At 41.6% G+C, this 16,798-nt stretch overlaps 6 protein-coding genes across 6 annotated transcripts; 3 read left to right on the top strand and 3 right to left on the bottom strand.

Moving 5' to 3' along the window:
• Positions 1-20: 20 nt before the first annotated feature.
• On the bottom strand, positions 21-2,620 carry RAD2 (DNA repair protein rad2; the record flags this gene model as incomplete). Its single annotated transcript, XM_064824219.1, has 4 exons — positions 21-1,040; positions 1,105-1,811; positions 1,871-2,212; positions 2,269-2,620. The coding sequence occupies 4 exons, from the start codon at positions 2,618-2,620 to the stop codon at positions 21-23; spliced, it is 2,421 nt and encodes an 806-aa protein (XP_064677155.1).
• Positions 2,621-2,838: 218 nt separating this feature from the next.
• On the bottom strand, positions 2,839-4,060 carry ATC70_004918 (uncharacterized protein; the record flags this gene model as incomplete). The annotated part of the gene is made up of 2 exons (XM_064824218.1): positions 2,839-3,517; positions 3,573-4,060. The coding sequence occupies 2 exons, from the start codon at positions 4,058-4,060 to the stop codon at positions 2,839-2,841; spliced, it is 1,167 nt and encodes a 388-aa protein (XP_064677154.1).
• A 207-nt stretch (positions 4,061-4,267) lies between these two features.
• On the top strand, positions 4,268-5,484 carry HIR3_2 (Histone transcription regulator 3; the record flags this gene model as incomplete). Its single annotated transcript, XM_064824217.1, has 5 exons — positions 4,268-4,287; positions 4,340-4,404; positions 4,461-4,522; positions 4,578-5,040; positions 5,108-5,484. 5 exons carry the CDS (start codon positions 4,268-4,270, stop codon positions 5,482-5,484), a joined length of 987 nt encoding a protein of 328 aa, XP_064677153.1.
• A 2,195-nt stretch (positions 5,485-7,679) lies between these two features.
• On the bottom strand, positions 7,680-9,247 carry HIR3_1 (Histone transcription regulator 3; the record flags this gene model as incomplete). The annotated part of the gene is made up of 5 exons (XM_064824216.1): positions 7,680-8,656; positions 8,712-8,962; positions 9,023-9,036; positions 9,134-9,150; positions 9,208-9,247. The coding sequence occupies 5 exons, from the start codon at positions 9,245-9,247 to the stop codon at positions 7,680-7,682; spliced, it is 1,299 nt and encodes a 432-aa protein (XP_064677152.1).
• Positions 9,248-11,218: 1,971 nt separating this feature from the next.
• On the top strand, positions 11,219-14,488 carry SRV2 (suppressor of rasval19; the record flags this gene model as incomplete). The annotated part of the gene is made up of 11 exons (XM_064824215.1): positions 11,219-11,283; positions 11,344-11,475; positions 11,544-11,730; positions 11,782-12,202; positions 12,261-13,273; positions 13,335-13,591; positions 13,689-13,743; positions 13,793-14,033; positions 14,109-14,185; positions 14,273-14,352; positions 14,422-14,488. 11 exons carry the CDS (start codon positions 11,219-11,221, stop codon positions 14,486-14,488), a joined length of 2,595 nt encoding a protein of 864 aa, XP_064677151.1.
• Positions 14,489-14,967: 479 nt separating this feature from the next.
• ATC70_004914 (uncharacterized protein) lies at positions 14,968-16,240 on the top strand (the record flags this gene model as incomplete). Its single annotated transcript, XM_064824214.1, has 2 exons — positions 14,968-15,102; positions 15,170-16,240. 2 exons carry the CDS (start codon positions 14,968-14,970, stop codon positions 16,238-16,240), a joined length of 1,206 nt encoding a protein of 401 aa, XP_064677150.1.
• Positions 16,241-16,798: the final 558 nt, after the last annotated feature.

Genomic DNA, 16,798 nt, shown 5'->3' with positions numbered 1-16,798 from the left:
ACAACCTATCGGCTTAACTACTAAAGAAGTGCGTCTTGTGCCTTTTGCATGGATTTGGCTGCCCTGTTCTCTGCATGACGAGCTAGATGCATATCTTTGGCATCATAAGCTTCTGAAATAGCAGGGAACACTTGACCAGAGTAACCTGTCCAAAGACCTGGAGCATACACAACATGTTTGTACCATTCGCGGTCCTTCATGCCCTCTGGGTCAATAAATCCTCGCTCAAACGAGGTCAATCTGTCATTCATCTTTTCTACGCGCTTGGCCCATTTCGCAGACATCTTTTGATCTTCGTCACCGCCAAACTTGCGAAGCTTCTTTTGGATCGATACCAGATTTGCCTCGAATGTAGAGGCGGCTTTGATGAGTGAGTTGACGGATTTCTTGAGCGTGGGGAAGGTGTGTGGCGAAGAGTGAATGTACAATTGATGCACGTATTTCTGTAGTTCATGCGCATAGTCCACAGGATGGATGGGGAGGATAAGATCGTCCGCTAAACGAAGTGCGAGTAAGCCCCAAATTTTAACCATGGTTTGATGGTAATGGAATTGGGGATCCCCGTACTTTTCCATCCAATGGAAGGAATCATACACACTGTGGTAGACGCCGTAGTCTCCATTGAAGGACATGTCAATACTAGCGACACCTAAATGATCCATAAAGGCCGTGAAATCAGAGCCAGAGCCCAACACGCCCACAGGTGGTTTGGCGGAAGGAATGCCAGTGGCATTGTTTCTTTCTCCCCATGCTTCATAGACTGATTTCTTGGTGAGAGGATCTTGCACCATGCTTGTCACTTCATACAGGAGCTGATTTAATGAGGGAGAGGCACCTATTTCAAAATAAGGTCCAGCTACAGCCACATCGCAATTAACATAGACGGCCGCTTCTTTTGCCAGCCATTCTTTATGATCTTCTACCCACTCTGTAGAGCCAATCAAACCAAACTCTTCAGCATCCCAAGAGGCAAGAATGATGGTACGTTTGGGTCTCCAACCAGTTTGTAACATTTGTCCAAGCACACGAGCAATTTCCAACTGAAACAACTCACACTATGAGTAAAAAAAAAAAAGCCAACATGCAACTTTTTGATCAACTTACAAGCGTGGCAGATCCAGAGGATGGATCTACAGCACCAAACACCCAAGCATCACGATGATTACCCAAGATAATGGATCGATGAGGCTCAACTGAACCTTCAATACGCCCAATGACATTCCAAATGGGCGTCACTTTGTAATCCACAATGTTCTCTAGTTCCACCATGCCTTCAGTAGGTCCACTGAAATAATCCACTTCTTCTAATCCACCCGCCCAATCAAACTCGCCAAACACGCCGCGACCTTCTGTTGCCTTTAGCAAAGGTAACGCATCCTTCCACGACAAGGGCAGGGAAGGAATTTGAGGCAAGACAACCGCATCTTCCATTTTGATACGAGTGGCATTTTCAGTGGCAGCATAACCTGGTGTGAGAGGATCGCCTGGGTAAAAGGGCAAGTACTGAACAGATCCACGTTGTGCAGAAGAAGGAGATCGCCAGGGTCCATCTGGGTACGATTCAGGTGGATTCAAGGTGGTGTCCTTGTCGATGGGTCCATCATCAATGGGGTCCGAGTAAATGAGCACCCCGACACAGCCATATTGTTCTGCTGCTCTTATCTTGAGTCCACGCATGGTCGTACCGTATCTCACGAGCGCAATGGTACCATTGACTTGTACACCTTGATCTACTAGAAATTGGAAATCCTCCAAGCGGCCGTAATTAGCATAAATCACAGGACCTTTTGCGGTGCCATTCTTTGAGAAACCTGTGCTCCACAATGTGAGCTATTTTTACCACGGTCATGTATATGTGTATCATCTTTACCATGAAATAAAGGGACGATATCGGGATGCTTGGTAGACTTATCCTCTTCCACTCGATCCTCCTTGAGCGATGCATTGTAACGAAGGTATTCAGGTCCAGATACAATGGCCAGACGGCGTGAAATGGGATAGTTGAGCAAAGGCCAGTAGGTCTCGATCTTGGCGTTAGGGATACCAAATTCATTGAACTTTTCACGTGTCCATTCTGCTTGTCGTTTGTCGGAAGCTGTGCCAGCAACGTGAGGTTCAGATGTGTAGTTTCTCAAATAGCTCTTGAGCCGTTTGGCGGATGGCAGATCAAGCATCATTTGTTCTGCTGCTGATAATTTTCTGGTAGGGAAGCCTATTGACTGAGCGATGAGACGATATGACGCCATCATGTCATAGACACCAACTCACCTCGAGGATTGTCCCAAGTCCCTACAGACAACAGAATTGCCATGGCCACCAACACGAATATACCTACAATCACAGTGATCTCGATACCCACTCGCAATGGACTCTTTCTAGGCGCCTCCAATGTCATGCGATGTCTGTTGATCAATGGCGCATGCTCTGATCCACTGCTTCCCCAATGCTGTATCCACCAATGCTTAAGTTTTGCAAATGGATTCGTATCTTTCAAAGCAGGAGAAGGTGCAACTGGTTCTGATGTGGACTGTTGAGCTGCTGCTGCTACTGCTGAGCCAGTGTCTGATTGTCTATCAGCATCTTCTCGAGGAATAGCTGAATACCCCTCAGTCGATGCCATGTTGGTGGAAAAATCACTTGAACGATGTATAAAAGAAAAGAAAAGAAAAGGCGGAAAATTTAGAGCAAAAACTGAGGTTTTATACTTTTCTCCAGATGGAACATGCCCGGGCGACTCGTTGTAGCAAATCTCTCTCGCTTGCATTAAATTTAATTTCATTGGATCATGATCTATTACTACTTTTAAAGCATACATTATCGTGGAAGTCTATCTTGATATCAACTTTCGTCTCCAGAGGATATGTCCATATCATCACTTTCGTTGTCATTACCCGCCTGCCTGCTGTAACTCATGTGTGTATTCAAAGAGTCCGCATTAGGGGTGGTTTGTATAGAAGGTTCCAAGCTAGGCGGTGGCAGTGGTGGTAGTGGTTCTGAGGTATAATACATTTGTTGATAGTACTGGTATTGATTGTAGTAGTATTCATCCCATTGCTGCTGAAGAGCTTGCGTCTGGCCAGACACATAGGATGTCGATTGGTCTACTGCTTCAAGTGCATGATACTCATTTTCGGTGTAAAGCCCAGGATAGTGGACAGAATACGTAGGCGCTGATTGCGATCTACCCTGCCGCCCTCCATCTTGTGTGTGTATTACGCAATCGCCATCATATACTTTGAGCAAAGGTGTCTCTGTAGTCAGTGAATGGCTAGTGTAAGATATGTATCCAGGAGGGTATCCATAGTATCGCATTCGACTATAATAGGGCGGTTCATCTTGTTCCAATGTCATACCTAAAGCGTCTTTCAGTTGTTGTGATAATCTACCCGCTTTCATTGCATCTCTCTCCCCATGTATAGATAAACGACCAGAGTGGCTATTGACCTTGGTATAGTTTATTGGTCGAGGGCATTTTCGGAAATGGTGTCCACGCTTGCCGCAGTTGTAGCACAGATACCTGTATCAATCAAGTGTTAACCACAGTGTGTTGAAAAGCCTGTATAGTCACTGACCCAGGAATGTCAAGAGGTGTATCGCTTCCTAAAGGCTGTATATCCAGCTTATCGTACTCGTAGAAACGCACATTAGAGAGCCCTGTAAATCGATGATGTTCGTCGTCAACGTAAAATTTGCCGTTATCGTAGATGACAGGCTGCACTTGATGAGGTTGACTTGTATCTACGTTATCGAGATCTTCCTCTATGAACCCAAGCGCATTCGTTTCGTAGAACCTTGCATTGTCCTTGAGCCCTACTCTGGTCAAATCACTGCTCCATCGGAACCGTTGATCCAAATCGCGTGGTACACAATATTCTACATAATCCAATGGATATGGCTTGAGTTGGGACGTCATACTGTAGACCAGTTTGAGAGATACAAGACCGTCTTTGGGTGCGTTTATAATGCTTTGCAAGACGCTATTTCCATACAGTATTGGGTTCTTGAGTATTTGATACAGCTGATCCAACACTTGTTGCCGTAACAAATGAGCAGTGGCCATGAATAAAAAAGAGAAGGAAGTAGTAGTGCTGTTCAGTAACTCAGCAACAGCGATTTATGTATTATAATCCCTGCACTGGGGTCCGGACAAGCACATCAAACCTATTTTTTTTTTCATCATCCACAATTTGATATCTTTTTTCTTCTTCTAATTTGAATTGTTTGAACCGAGAAAGGAGGTTCAGGTACTATTCCAAAGGGTAAAAGCATGTCTGTAAAGGATTTTAGGTACGATTTCTGGGGTTGGCGATGTAATTCTCGTTGACTGATACATTGATAGAGATGAAAAGGTGGAGATGAATAGCTTAAGCAACAATCTCACTGCAAGAGAGAGGCTGCTGCAATGTATGGTGGGATAAGCAAACCTGATTGAATACGCTGTTAATCACTTGTTTCATTAGCCAACAGAACCATCATTGCAGCTTCTTGTGCTGCTTGGATCTCTGTCTTGGCCGGCTTTCCTGTAAGTTTCTGTTATAGCATGTATAACATAGCGACACTCATCTCCACCCATCCAGTTTGACTCTGTCAAAACTCGAATGCAGACACACTATTATCCATCAATTTTGTCATGCGTCAAAATCACCTACGCCGAAGAAGGAGCAAGAGGCTTCTTTAGAGGAATGATGCCGCCACTCGTTACTGTGAGCATCATCAAATCAGTTTCTTTTTCAATCTATGAAGGCACCAAACGATCGCTGCTGCAAGACAATGGATACAAATACGACACATTATCTGATGTATTAAAAGTGTCATCGTTGAGTGGCGGTGTCAGTGGTGCATTCATCGCATTATTGAGTTGTCCGTTAGAACTCGTCAAGATTCAACGGCAATTGGAGCAAGTCATGTTGAAAGACCAGATAGAGGCAGGCCGAGTAGCAGCAAATCAAGTCGTTGAAGCATCATCATGGAAGGCTGTAAAGCAAATTGTACAACGCAAAGGTGTATTTGGTTTATGGAGTGGGGTAACTTGTCATTCGGGTAAATGATTAACTGCATATCCAATGACAAATCTCATTTTATTCACCATCATCTTTATTATTCACAGCAAGAGATGCTCTAGGTACAGGCATATACTTTGGAGGATATGAATCCATGAAGCGTATATTATCCAAAGATGGCTCAACGATGACAGCTGGACCACTGACTCATTTCATGTCGGGTGGATTTTGTGGAATCATGAGTTGGCTCATTGTTTTCCCTGTGGATGCCATCAAGACCAATTTACAAAAGGATATCATGATGCCGAAACCAAGATACAATGGGTTCATGGATTGTGCAATATCACTAGCAAAGAAGAATGGAATTAAGGGACTCTACAGAGGGCTGAATGTAACATTGCTCCGGGCATTCCCTATTCATTCTCTAAATTTCTTGGTTTATGAGCAGGTCCTCAAATCGATACCTCCATCATCATCATCGTGATAGACTTTTTTTTTTTTTATTTATTTAACTTATTCATATGAAATCGACATGTAAATAAATGGCATGCTGATGAAGCTTTCGTTGGCTCATCAATTGAACGTCTGACAAGAATGGCCAGTGTTTTCGCCATATACAGATACAGCTACCACAAGCAAGCATACTCATATCCGTATTCATGACACAGCCGCCAGTAAAACAAAAATTAAACACCCGCTCTGCTTGTGCTCCAGATTGGCCAGATTTGATCCAATTCGACTCAATCTCGACTAATTTGCTAGATTCGACTATGTAAGACATGCCAATTCGACTATCCGCCCTTAAGTTTTCTACAAGGCCTTTTCAAGGCGCATCTGACGGTACTAGCTACAAGAGATATTATGAATAAATTTATTGAGCAATTAATGAAAATGTGAATTGAAGATTCTGGCCAGAATGTTGAGATTTCACATACGACGACCTCGCAAACGAGGTTTCAGGAGCTACTTTGCATCAATAGAATCATTTTGCATCAATATATACTTTAGTAAAAGTCTTCATTTTTGAGGGGGAAAATGCGATCAATTGATTTCTTGATGTTTTCTATGAGGGATACCTCATGGTTTTGGGTCGATTTTCGATGATGTTTTTTTTAGGTCCCAAAAAAGTTGAGCAAACGTGCTAGTAAGTAAATGCAAGTTGAAAGTGATTGTGTGGTGCTACTCCAGCGGTCTAAAACGGCCTTTAACAGGAGAAATCACGACTTGAAGACGGGGATGACTAACGTATCAACAAATCGTCTCTAGATATTGACAGACTTGCAAACTTTCCGTATTGCACGTAATATAAATACAAGGTAATAAATGACGACAATGCAAGTTTTTGATTCCTAGTAAGTATGAATTCATCAATAGAGGCTTTCAGTTTGGGTTGTAGTAAAATTTAATTGATTTACATTACTGAAGGATAGTTGTATATATGTGAGGTCTTGAGAATGATTTTGAGCTTTACCAAAATCAATATGCATTCTATTCAAATTAAAAGCTGCACAAGCTGCAGAACTGCCCTTCTAAAGAATTTCAGCTCTCTATCGAAGATGTGATTCATGCTGTGTAAATAAAAGCTATAAAGCAAAAACATAACCAATTTTGACAGCTTTCAAGCCTTCATATCTTGACATGTAGGCCTTTCTGAGCCATCGGAATAACGTCAAACAGTTGTACTTGGGTAGCAGAAACTTCCTGACACATTTACTCAACTTTTAGGGGACCCAAAAAATATGACCCAAAATCGACCAAAAAGCATGAGGGGTACCTCATGGTTTTCTTCAAAAATCAAACGATCGCGTTTTTTTTACCTTGAAAATGAAGACTTTTACTATGGTATATCTTGAATCAAAATGTTTCCCTTGACCTAAAGTAACCTCCGAAGCTAATTTTATGAGGTTTTCATATGCAAAATCTGGCTATTTTTGCTAAAAACCTCATTTTAAACTCTATCAAATTGCTCAATGGCTTCATTCAAAACACATATTACAATTAGTACCATCGGAAGCGCCTTGAAAAGTACTCCAAGAATGTATTAGGAAGCATCCGATGGGCATTGCAATTTCATAGTCGAATATCGCAGAATAGATCAATCGAGTCGAAAAAAGCCAAAATCTGGCGAATCTTGAACGAAAAAAAAAAAAAGAAGCTGGGTTTGAATAATTTTTGGTGAACGTCGCTGCTGCTGGCTGACCCAAATGCCTTTCTGATGATGATGACAATGATAATTGGGGTTGTACGTTTTTTATTATGAGGCTTTTCGCCTATAATAATAGTAGCGTAAGTTTCAAAAGTCGAGCCCCATAGAGTGGTAGGATAAACGGTGGTTAATGTGTCAGACACGGAAGTGAGGCACATCAAGTAGTTTTCACGGTCAATTTCTCTGCCAGATCGCCTACTGAAGAATGCGACAGTTAGAGACCGTTCAACATAAGACTAATATCAACAGAGCAGCATAGAGATTAATGTTTTAAAATTTGTTTATTCACATGTTGAATGCCAGTTATTTTTTGGTTTTATGTGCACTACCAGCATATATATATCTTCACAAGAACATGTTGAAACGTTCATTTTTTACAATAAAAGTGGATGCAACTTCATTTATATTTATAGAAAGAATGAAGAGGCATCATATATTAATGATATACAAAAAGAAATGCAAGGTGGGGCCGCTTAGTAACGGTAATGATCGGGCTTGTAAGGACCTTCAACAGCAATACCGAGGTATTCAGATTGAACGGGAGAGAGTTCAGTGAGCTCAACATCGAGCTTACCCAAGTGAGAACGAGCAACTTCTTCATCCAACTTCTTGGGGAGGACATGGACACCAACGGTCCACTTCTCAGGTTCAGTCCACAAAGCAATTTGAGCCAAAACTTGGTTGGAGAAAGAGTTGGACATGACGAAAGAAGGATGACCAGTGGCACAACCCAAGTTGACAAGACGACCTTCAGCAAGGAGGATGACATGACGACCGTTCTTCATGGTGAAACGGTCAACTTGAGGCTTGATGTTGGTGACGGAAGCAGCGTTGGCCTTCAACCATGCGACATCGATTTCGATATCAAAATGACCAATGTTACAAACAATAGCATCATCCTTCATGTTTTCAAAGTGACGACCGACAATGATATCACGACAACCAGTGGTGGTGACAAAGATATGAGCTTCAGTGACAGCCTTCTCCATGGTGGTAACTTCATAACCTTCCATAGAGGCTTGGAGAGCATTGATGGGATCAACTTCGGTGACAATGACACGAGAACCGAAAGCACGGAGAGCAGCAGCACAACCCTTACCGACATCACCGTAACCAGCGACAACGGAAACCTTACCAGCAATCATGACATCGGTGGCACGCTTGATACCATCGACAAGAGATTCACGACAACCGTAGAGGTTATCGAACTTGGACTTGGTGACAGAGTCGTTGACGTTGATGGCAGGGAGCTTGAGCTCACCGTTCTTGAACATCTTGTACAAGTTGTGGACACCAGTGGTGGTTTCCTCAGAGAGACCCTTGATACCAGGAAGCAAGTGAGGGTACTTTTCGTGAACAATGTTGGTCAAATCACCACCATCATCCAAAATCATGTTAAGGGGTTGACCATCAGGGAACATGATGGTTTGTTCGATACACCAGATGAATTCTAATGTATGTCAGATATATGTACATGGTACTCACATTATCTGGTATAGACTTACCCTCATCAGTCTCACCCTTCCAGGCGTAGACGGGGACACCGGAAGCAGCGATGGCAGCGGCAGCATGGTCTTGAGTAGAGAAGATGTTACAGGAAGACCAGGTAACCTCAGCACCGAGAGCAATCAAGGTACGGATGAGGATAGCAGTTTGGATGGTCATGTGCAAACAACCAGCAATTCTGGCACCCTTGAGGGGTTGAGTGGGACCATACTTGCGGGTGATTTCCATCAAACCGGGCATTTCATTCTCGCTATAATGATTGTAGGTTAATAAAGCAGCTTTGTGGATCAGTCAACGAATGAGCACTTACGCGATCTCGATTTCCTGATTGATTCCAAATAAAATAAAAAAAAAAAAGACAAATGGGGGTTAATTATCAGCAATTCCAAGATCAATCCAACATGAGTGATGCAAGATTTACCTTCATACCGAAAGCGGCTATCAAATGTACATGGTTAATGGCAATGACAACGAATCATACAGACATGCACTTACCAAGGGAGATATCAGCGACCTTGTAGTTGTTAGTAGACATGATTTTGGATTAAAAAAAGAGGGTGGAAGCAAGAGTTTGCGCGTTCAAATGGTCCTTTTATTCAAAGATTTTTTTTTTTTTGGTTTGAAAAATTTTCCTCTCCTTCTTCCAATCATCAGAAAGGATCTGTAAGAAAGGCTGTCCCTGGCTCCGCTCAATTGGCTAGCTATTAAGCATCTTTTTGAGATCCCATCTATTTAACAGTGTAGCACATACACGTTTGTTACTGTTTGCATGCTGAAAGGTATACATATTACTCGTTTGAGTCTAGCCAGAATGCCTGCTCAATCAATGATGTATCCATGCTACATCATAAGCCATTGTAAATGGACTGGTTTTAAGCGTAATGATAGTATTTAGAAGCCGCCAACTAAACTTCACTTTCTCTGCTTCTTCTTTACATGTGTTTAACCTTAAACAGACAAAAAGGGAAAGTCCATGATACGCTGCATGTACATGGCAGCCACTGGCCGGGAGAAGTTAGGCTGTATCTATCTATACAAGGAGCCAAATTACTCGAGTCATTTCTGATCAAATCCAACATTTGCAATCTAGCATAAACTTCTGGGTGTCTCTCCCTTCCCCCCCCCCAGAACAGAGGCGGACAACTAAACCTTAATATGCGTTACAGAGCTGTAAAGGAGGAGATGGGAACGGGTAACCTTGCACAAGGCTTCATTTAAATTGCATTTATCGTGGTTGAATAAGACTGGATGGATAGTTTTTACTAGGAATGTCTCTTATGGTCTGTGCCTGGTTTTCATATGCTAAAGCTGATTACTGTTTGATTCGTTGGGGGTGTTTGTTCCTGATCCCTCCATCATTTTGATGAGTGAAAGACTGTCAATCTCATTGATAAATTACTGCTAGCGATCTCGAGATCGTAGTGTAGATTTCTTAGTTTGATGCACATATTTTCACGTTTTTTTTTTTACTTGGATTAGTGGGCGTAATGCTAAAGCGCTCATAACAACAGCTACATATGAAGAGAATGGCCTTGACTGCACTCTTTCTCAAAAAAAAAATAAGGGGTAATCAACACATTTAGCAATATTAGCTGGCAGTTGCTCGTACCAGATGCTTTTTAAAGTATTTAACCTTAGGATATACGTTGATTCTTCGTTAAAAGCGTTATTCCAAAAGGACCTCTGCCATTATAACTACTCTAGTATTTGCATTTTGTACGCCATGGCCATCTGACTGCAGCGGTGCAGTTGAATACTAGTGTTGAACTGTGTAGGTTTGAAGAAAGTCGCTCCCAGCAACGAACGCGTTTTGCGTCTTTGATCAAGTATAACCAAACTTATCCTGATACATTTTAATCACGGTCGCTTTGCGTTATACATGTCTGTTAAGGATTGATACGTGAACTCGAAAGACTCGCTTGATTCAATAATAGCAAGCGTAAGATAGATAATGACAGAGTAGTGTGAGCATGGTTTGGATTGTATGTTAGATCTGACTGAGCTTGACCAAGAGAAATAAGAGTGGTTAAGATGCATCTCTCTATCAAAATATCCAAATTGATCCATAGCAACAGTTAAATTACACAGTATTGCGCAAAGAGGGCTTGCTTGTCAGTTCAAATCGCTTGCTTGTCGTACAGATCAACCCGTAAGGCATCAAAAGTCGCTAATACATTGGGCTGATCTTGAATCCGGTGCACATGAGCCTCAATATTTCGTCATGCGCATGAAATTCGACAAAATAGATGGAGGCAAACAGCACTTCATTGATCAAGAAGCACAATACAATGCGTTCAACAGCAGGAAATCAAAAAAAATACGACCCAAGAACTTGGCAACTGTAGGAATTCCTCCACAGAGGATCTTTTCTATACATGGATTAACGTCAAAACGAGTCGAAAAATGATATATCCAGTAAGATTTAATCTGGATGATTTTCTTTTTTTCTCTCCCACTTGACTCCCCCCCTTTTGCAAATACTGCTTTTTCTTGTATATATTCATCCATGTATCTTCATAGACGGTGCTTCGTTTTGCTGCTTCTTCTATCCGAAATAAATGCTTGCGGGATGTATGCTTGGTATTGATTGTGTTTCAATGACAGAGTCGATTGATAAGCTGTTTTCTTTAGTGCCGTCCACAACGAGGTTACTTTTCGGTCCCTGGAACACTTTACACCTACAACAGCAGTGCAGCGGCTATACAAGGATGATTTGCTTGATTCCGCTAGCTATACACAAGCAGGATCGTTTTTTCCAGATTGGTATGTATAACTGCTCAACAAACCACATCAATTCACGAGCATGTACTCATTGATTTGCTGGCGTATAGGGGATACCAATGCTTGGGCAACAATCAGCAATCAGAAGATGGCAAGTGTGTGCAAAACAGCCAGATTGCATCGTTATTAATAGCCATGGTACGATTAGCTCATTGGCCATCATTCATAAAGACGGCTGTAAATTACATCCGAGAGGTGTATCCAGCAACGCAATTCCACACGGATACGCATGTAAAGGTAATCAAATCTAAACATCCGCTGGAAATGATTCATGCTTACGGAAATTAGGGGCTGATATCTTTTGTGTTTGCCATCATGTCTCATGGCATGGCCGATGTAAAATGGCATAGTTTAAGCGGCCTTCAAGATTACTTTATTGTTGCAATGGCGAAATCGGATTTTCATGGTAATGCCGAGGAGTCTCATATAGCCGCTGATGCAGGGGCAGAATTCACATTAAGGCATTCAAGCAAGCTGTCTTATTTGAATGAAACATGGAAGGTGCCAGTAAACGACATCATCGAAATATACAAGCGACTCTACGAACCCTCAGGGCAAAGAATACCCCTCGCATCACATATCCAGTATTGTATGGCGGCCGCGTTCGCTGCATCCAAAATAGACGTCGAGTTTGGCCAATTGATGTTTGGCTATTATGGCTCAAAAAGCCCATTTTTGATAGAGGAACTGTACGACTACTACAGGGGAGGTATGATTGCATGATGACTACTAACAAACATCAATGACTCTGACGAGTATTGCAACAGGCATTGAGGATTTATCTGGCAGTGTATCAGATTGTTATCCAGAACTCGTCAATGCATTTGAAAACGGCGCAAAGCATGATCATCCAGACACACTGTGTGCTAGCTACTTCTTCAGCGAGACAACAAAGCCAATATCGAAAAGGGCAAGATGCCTGAATCACGGCATTCAATCACCGTATCGCACTAACGGAAAGGACGCTACAAACAAGATTTACCAAGACTATGATGCTACGACAGGCGTGTTGACCCTCACTGTCAATAAAACAAAACAAATACGTATGGCGAAACATGATGTTACGTTTCCTCACATCACTACAACGGTTGTGTTACCCACATTGATCAACAACCACAACAAAAAGCATGCTGCTATTCAGCAGCAGTTCGGTCGCCCTGTGTTCGATTCAAATTCAGCTGCAAATGCGGACAAGGTGAAAAAAGGATCTTCATCAAATAGCCTCAACAAACACCAATGTCTATCACTTCACCAAGAACGAGAACCCATGTCCAAAATCACATTGACGATACCAATGTCATCTTCGAGAGTAGGGCATCAAATTGTCTCTGGCCATTTTAGGAGTAGCGACAGTAACGACGACCAAATGGACATTGCCATCTCTGCACCATTTTACTACAAGGATGGATTACAAATAGGGGCGGTGTTCGTGTTGGACAGCAATCTACAGCCTGCAAATATAGACACGGATATACGTAATGTATCTCACACAATCTTGCATGGTAACACCCATCATGGCCGATTTGGTTGGTCTATGGCGGTCTTAGATTTAAATAAGGATGGGATCGATGATTTAGCCATTGCAACACCGTTTAATGACAGAGTGGATGTCTATTTTGGACAAGTTCATACGGGGCTTTCAGAATCGTCGTGTGCCCAAATTCAGCTTCACTCCCAAGGATCACAAGGAACAGTTTTAGCGGGGATCGATGTGGATCAGGACGGCTTCAAAGACTTGGTGATTGGCTGCCCACTATGTCCTATTGGGAACCAACCACAGGTAGAGTTGCTGACACTCAAGAGAGAGACAGACAAGGTTCTAATAGTAGCACTTTCTCTAGGCTGGAAAAGTATCCATCTACCTCGGTCATGGAAATCAATTGACTCAACCCCATTTCGTGATTGAAAATCCAGATGTGAATGCATATGATCATTTTGGAGAATCCATCTTGATCATTCAAGACACGCTATTGATAAGCGCTCCTAGTTATTCCGTAGACCAAATGCAGCGTGTTGGAAGAGTTTATGCATTTGATACATCTACGTACAAATTGAAGTGGACTGTTACTGGCACCAAAGAATTTCAACAATATGGAAAGTAAGGCCCAAAAGACTAAAAAAAAAAAAAACAGTTTCACCTGAGATCAATTGAATGGAAAAAAAAACAAACTAACAAAAAAATGTTGATTCTATAGAGTATTAGCGACAAACGAAAGGCAGGACGTCCTAGCTATCTCGAGTCCATCGGAAGTAAGTTTGAACAAGTCCAAATATGATGTATAACCAACATTACCAATAGGAAACCAGGTCAAAATTACAAACATTTTGGCAAGGGGGAACTGTGCGACTATATGACTGGAATATCATGCAACAACAGATTCGAGATCATGTAAATCAAAAGAATGTTGTGCCGAATCTTGTTATGGAACAGGGAATGATGGGTCTGATAGAAGGTCGCACAAACGCAGGGCATTTAGGTCAATCGATTCTGATGGGAAAAGATGATGTGATTTGGATAGGTGAGCCAATGTCAGAACAAGGTTAGGCTTTGGAATGTATCAATGTGTTAAATACATGTGCTTACTCATATCTTGCTTTGATTTTTTTTTTTTTAGAGAACGGCCGAGTGTATCAATGGTGGTATAAGAAGACTCATGAACTAAAGTGTATTAGAAATAATGAGCATCTCTTAGTAAGTGTCAAGGAGCGGTGTTGGAAGCGGAGTGTTTTGTCGGAGCGTACCTGAAAAGAGCCGAGGTTTAAATCAACGATTTCATAGGCACGGTTTGGGTCTCAAATCGGCTCATTGGGTCCTGATGCCATTTGTATCACATCGCAGCGATATGGTCAAAACGCACGGTAGGGTGCACAAAATACAATAAGAAATGAGGTTGACACTAATAACGAAAATCTTTTTCGCCTCCACAGATATTCGGGTGCAGTAAATATTTTGACAAGACCAGAAAATGGAAAGGAGACTGATAAATTAACATGAGATAATCAGTTTGAAACATTCATATCGTCAATTCGTATTCATTGAACCTAGATCTTTTTTTTTTTTTTTTTTTTTTTCTTTTCTGCTGCTCATTTTCTTTTTAGCTTTGCCTGAGACAAAAAATTGTCTTAAGAAGGTGATTGAAAAATAAAATTTTTTAGTTTGTGCCCTGGACAAACACTGTGCGATTGCATGACGGTGTGTCATTTTGTCATTTAGGATAGAAAAAGAGGGAAAAACTATAATTAAAACGCTGTCCCAGTGAAAAAAAAAAAAATGGAATAAATTTATAGGAACCTGCGCCTTTCCCCTTTTTCTTTTTCGATTTATTACTTTTCTTCCTCACATACTCTTTCTCTTGACATTTGTTAATTGACAACAACGATAACCCCTTATTTGCAATTTAATTCATATTTAATCTATTCAAATTGACTTCCTTTCACCCATCAACTACCTCTTCATCAAGTGATTCATACAACATGCCACAGAAGAAACGAACACCAGGACGTAGATCTGAACCGAAATTGTTCAAATGTACAGGCTTTGGCAACTGCGACATGGTCTTTACCAGAAGTGAACATTTGGCTAGACATGCCAGAAAACATACAGGCGAGGTAACTATTTGTAAACATTAGATGAAATGATGATCACTGACGTCAATTGGCTTGTTTTTCCCTCCAGAAACCATTCAGATGTGTTGTGCCTAATTGTGATCGCATGTTTAGCAGATTTGATAATATGATGCAGCACACCCATACTCACAATCGTCCAAAGAAGAAGGACTCCTCTGACTCATCTGAAGGAAAGCTCTCTCCCATGTCGATTCCCGAAGATCATAGTATGATGCATGTGCCTTCTTTACCAAGTTCTCCTGCTACAAGCACTATTATGATGGAAAATCATCATCATTTGCTCAGCGATGAGGAAAAATTCGCATCATATTATCAAAATCAGCATCAACCAACATCTCCCGCTTCCGAGAAAGATTTCGTCAAGTACAAGCAGCAGCTCTACGGCTACTCACCTCAACCTTTCTCATCTTCAGAATCTACCAGTGCCTCATCTCAACAAAACCAGCGACAATGGAGTCCAATGTACTATAACAGCCCCACATCTCCACCTCACAACGCAAGTTTGATGAACGCACTTCCCCCTGCTCATCCTCCACCATCCAGTGTTACTTCCAATACAGTAGCACAAGCACCCAAACCCTTTTCTTCTGTTACATCTACTGAGTATTTCCATCACACCCAACATCAACATCAACCACGCAAAAACTCCATGCACAGTGAAACCACACCCACCATGTTGAAAAGACGTTTGTCCTACGTAGATCTTTCGACTCCTATTCAAGAATTAGGTCATACTTACAGCACGCCCTCCTCCACCTCATCCTACACAACATCAGATGAAGAGGCAGACGAAGACGTCGACACAGCAACAAAGCATACTAGCATGCCTTCCTATTTACAGTCCCGCTTTAAAGCTGATGGCATTGATATCACTCCTGATGAATTTGAAGCTCTGCAAGGCTTTGGCAAATTCTGCTCTGAACCTGTTGTAAGAGAGCCCATCTTGATGACTCGTATCACTACTTCGCCAACATGTTCAGTTTCATTTCCCATCAAATTACCACCTTTACGCAATGTTTCTCCCACTGCTGTCATCAGCAACTACACAACTTCTCAAATCAATGCTTTCCGCCAGCAAATCTCCACTGCTCATGAATCTTTCTCAAGAAATCGTACATAGGAAAAAAAAAAAAAAAAAAAAAAAGATCCAGATCATGAAGTTTATTTTCTTTTTTTTTTACAAGATAAGGACATTCTCCTGCCCTCCAACAAGTTACTATTATACAAAGCATTTTCATCTATACTATTATCATTTTAAACGCGCAACATTTCACGAATAACTATAGCTTTTAGTTCTGTACATTTTCACCCAAAAATAAAAACACCCTTGTATACAATTAGAATTTTATCCTTTGCATCATGAATCCTAGCTGCTTGATGTACACTGGTTTCTCATGCTGCCATGAACGCTTATATTTACAACACAAGAGATAGACTTGCTCCTCGATGGAAGCTTTGGAGTGAAAAAGGGCTGCGGTTGCGCCATGTCTTACAGGGAGATTGGAAATTCACAGAACAAAGCTTAATTCACAAAGCCCTGCTCTTGTACATCAAGGCGATGACAATCATAATGGTATTTCCATTTTCATGTCTGAACCTTAAATGGCTCAATAAGCGTATTACATGATTCATATGTCTGTGTATGTTTTCGCCCCGAAATACAACATGCAAATAGCCA

The sequence above is a fragment of the Mucor velutinosus genome (genome assembly GCF_035048745.1).
Source record: "Mucor velutinosus strain NIH1002 chromosome Unknown tig00001542, whole genome shotgun sequence".
Lineage (NCBI taxonomy): Eukaryota > Fungi > Mucoromycota > Mucoromycetes > Mucorales > Mucoraceae > Mucor > Mucor velutinosus.
Note: the sequence above shows the minus strand (reverse complement) of the source record. Positions and strands in the feature narration are given on the sequence as shown.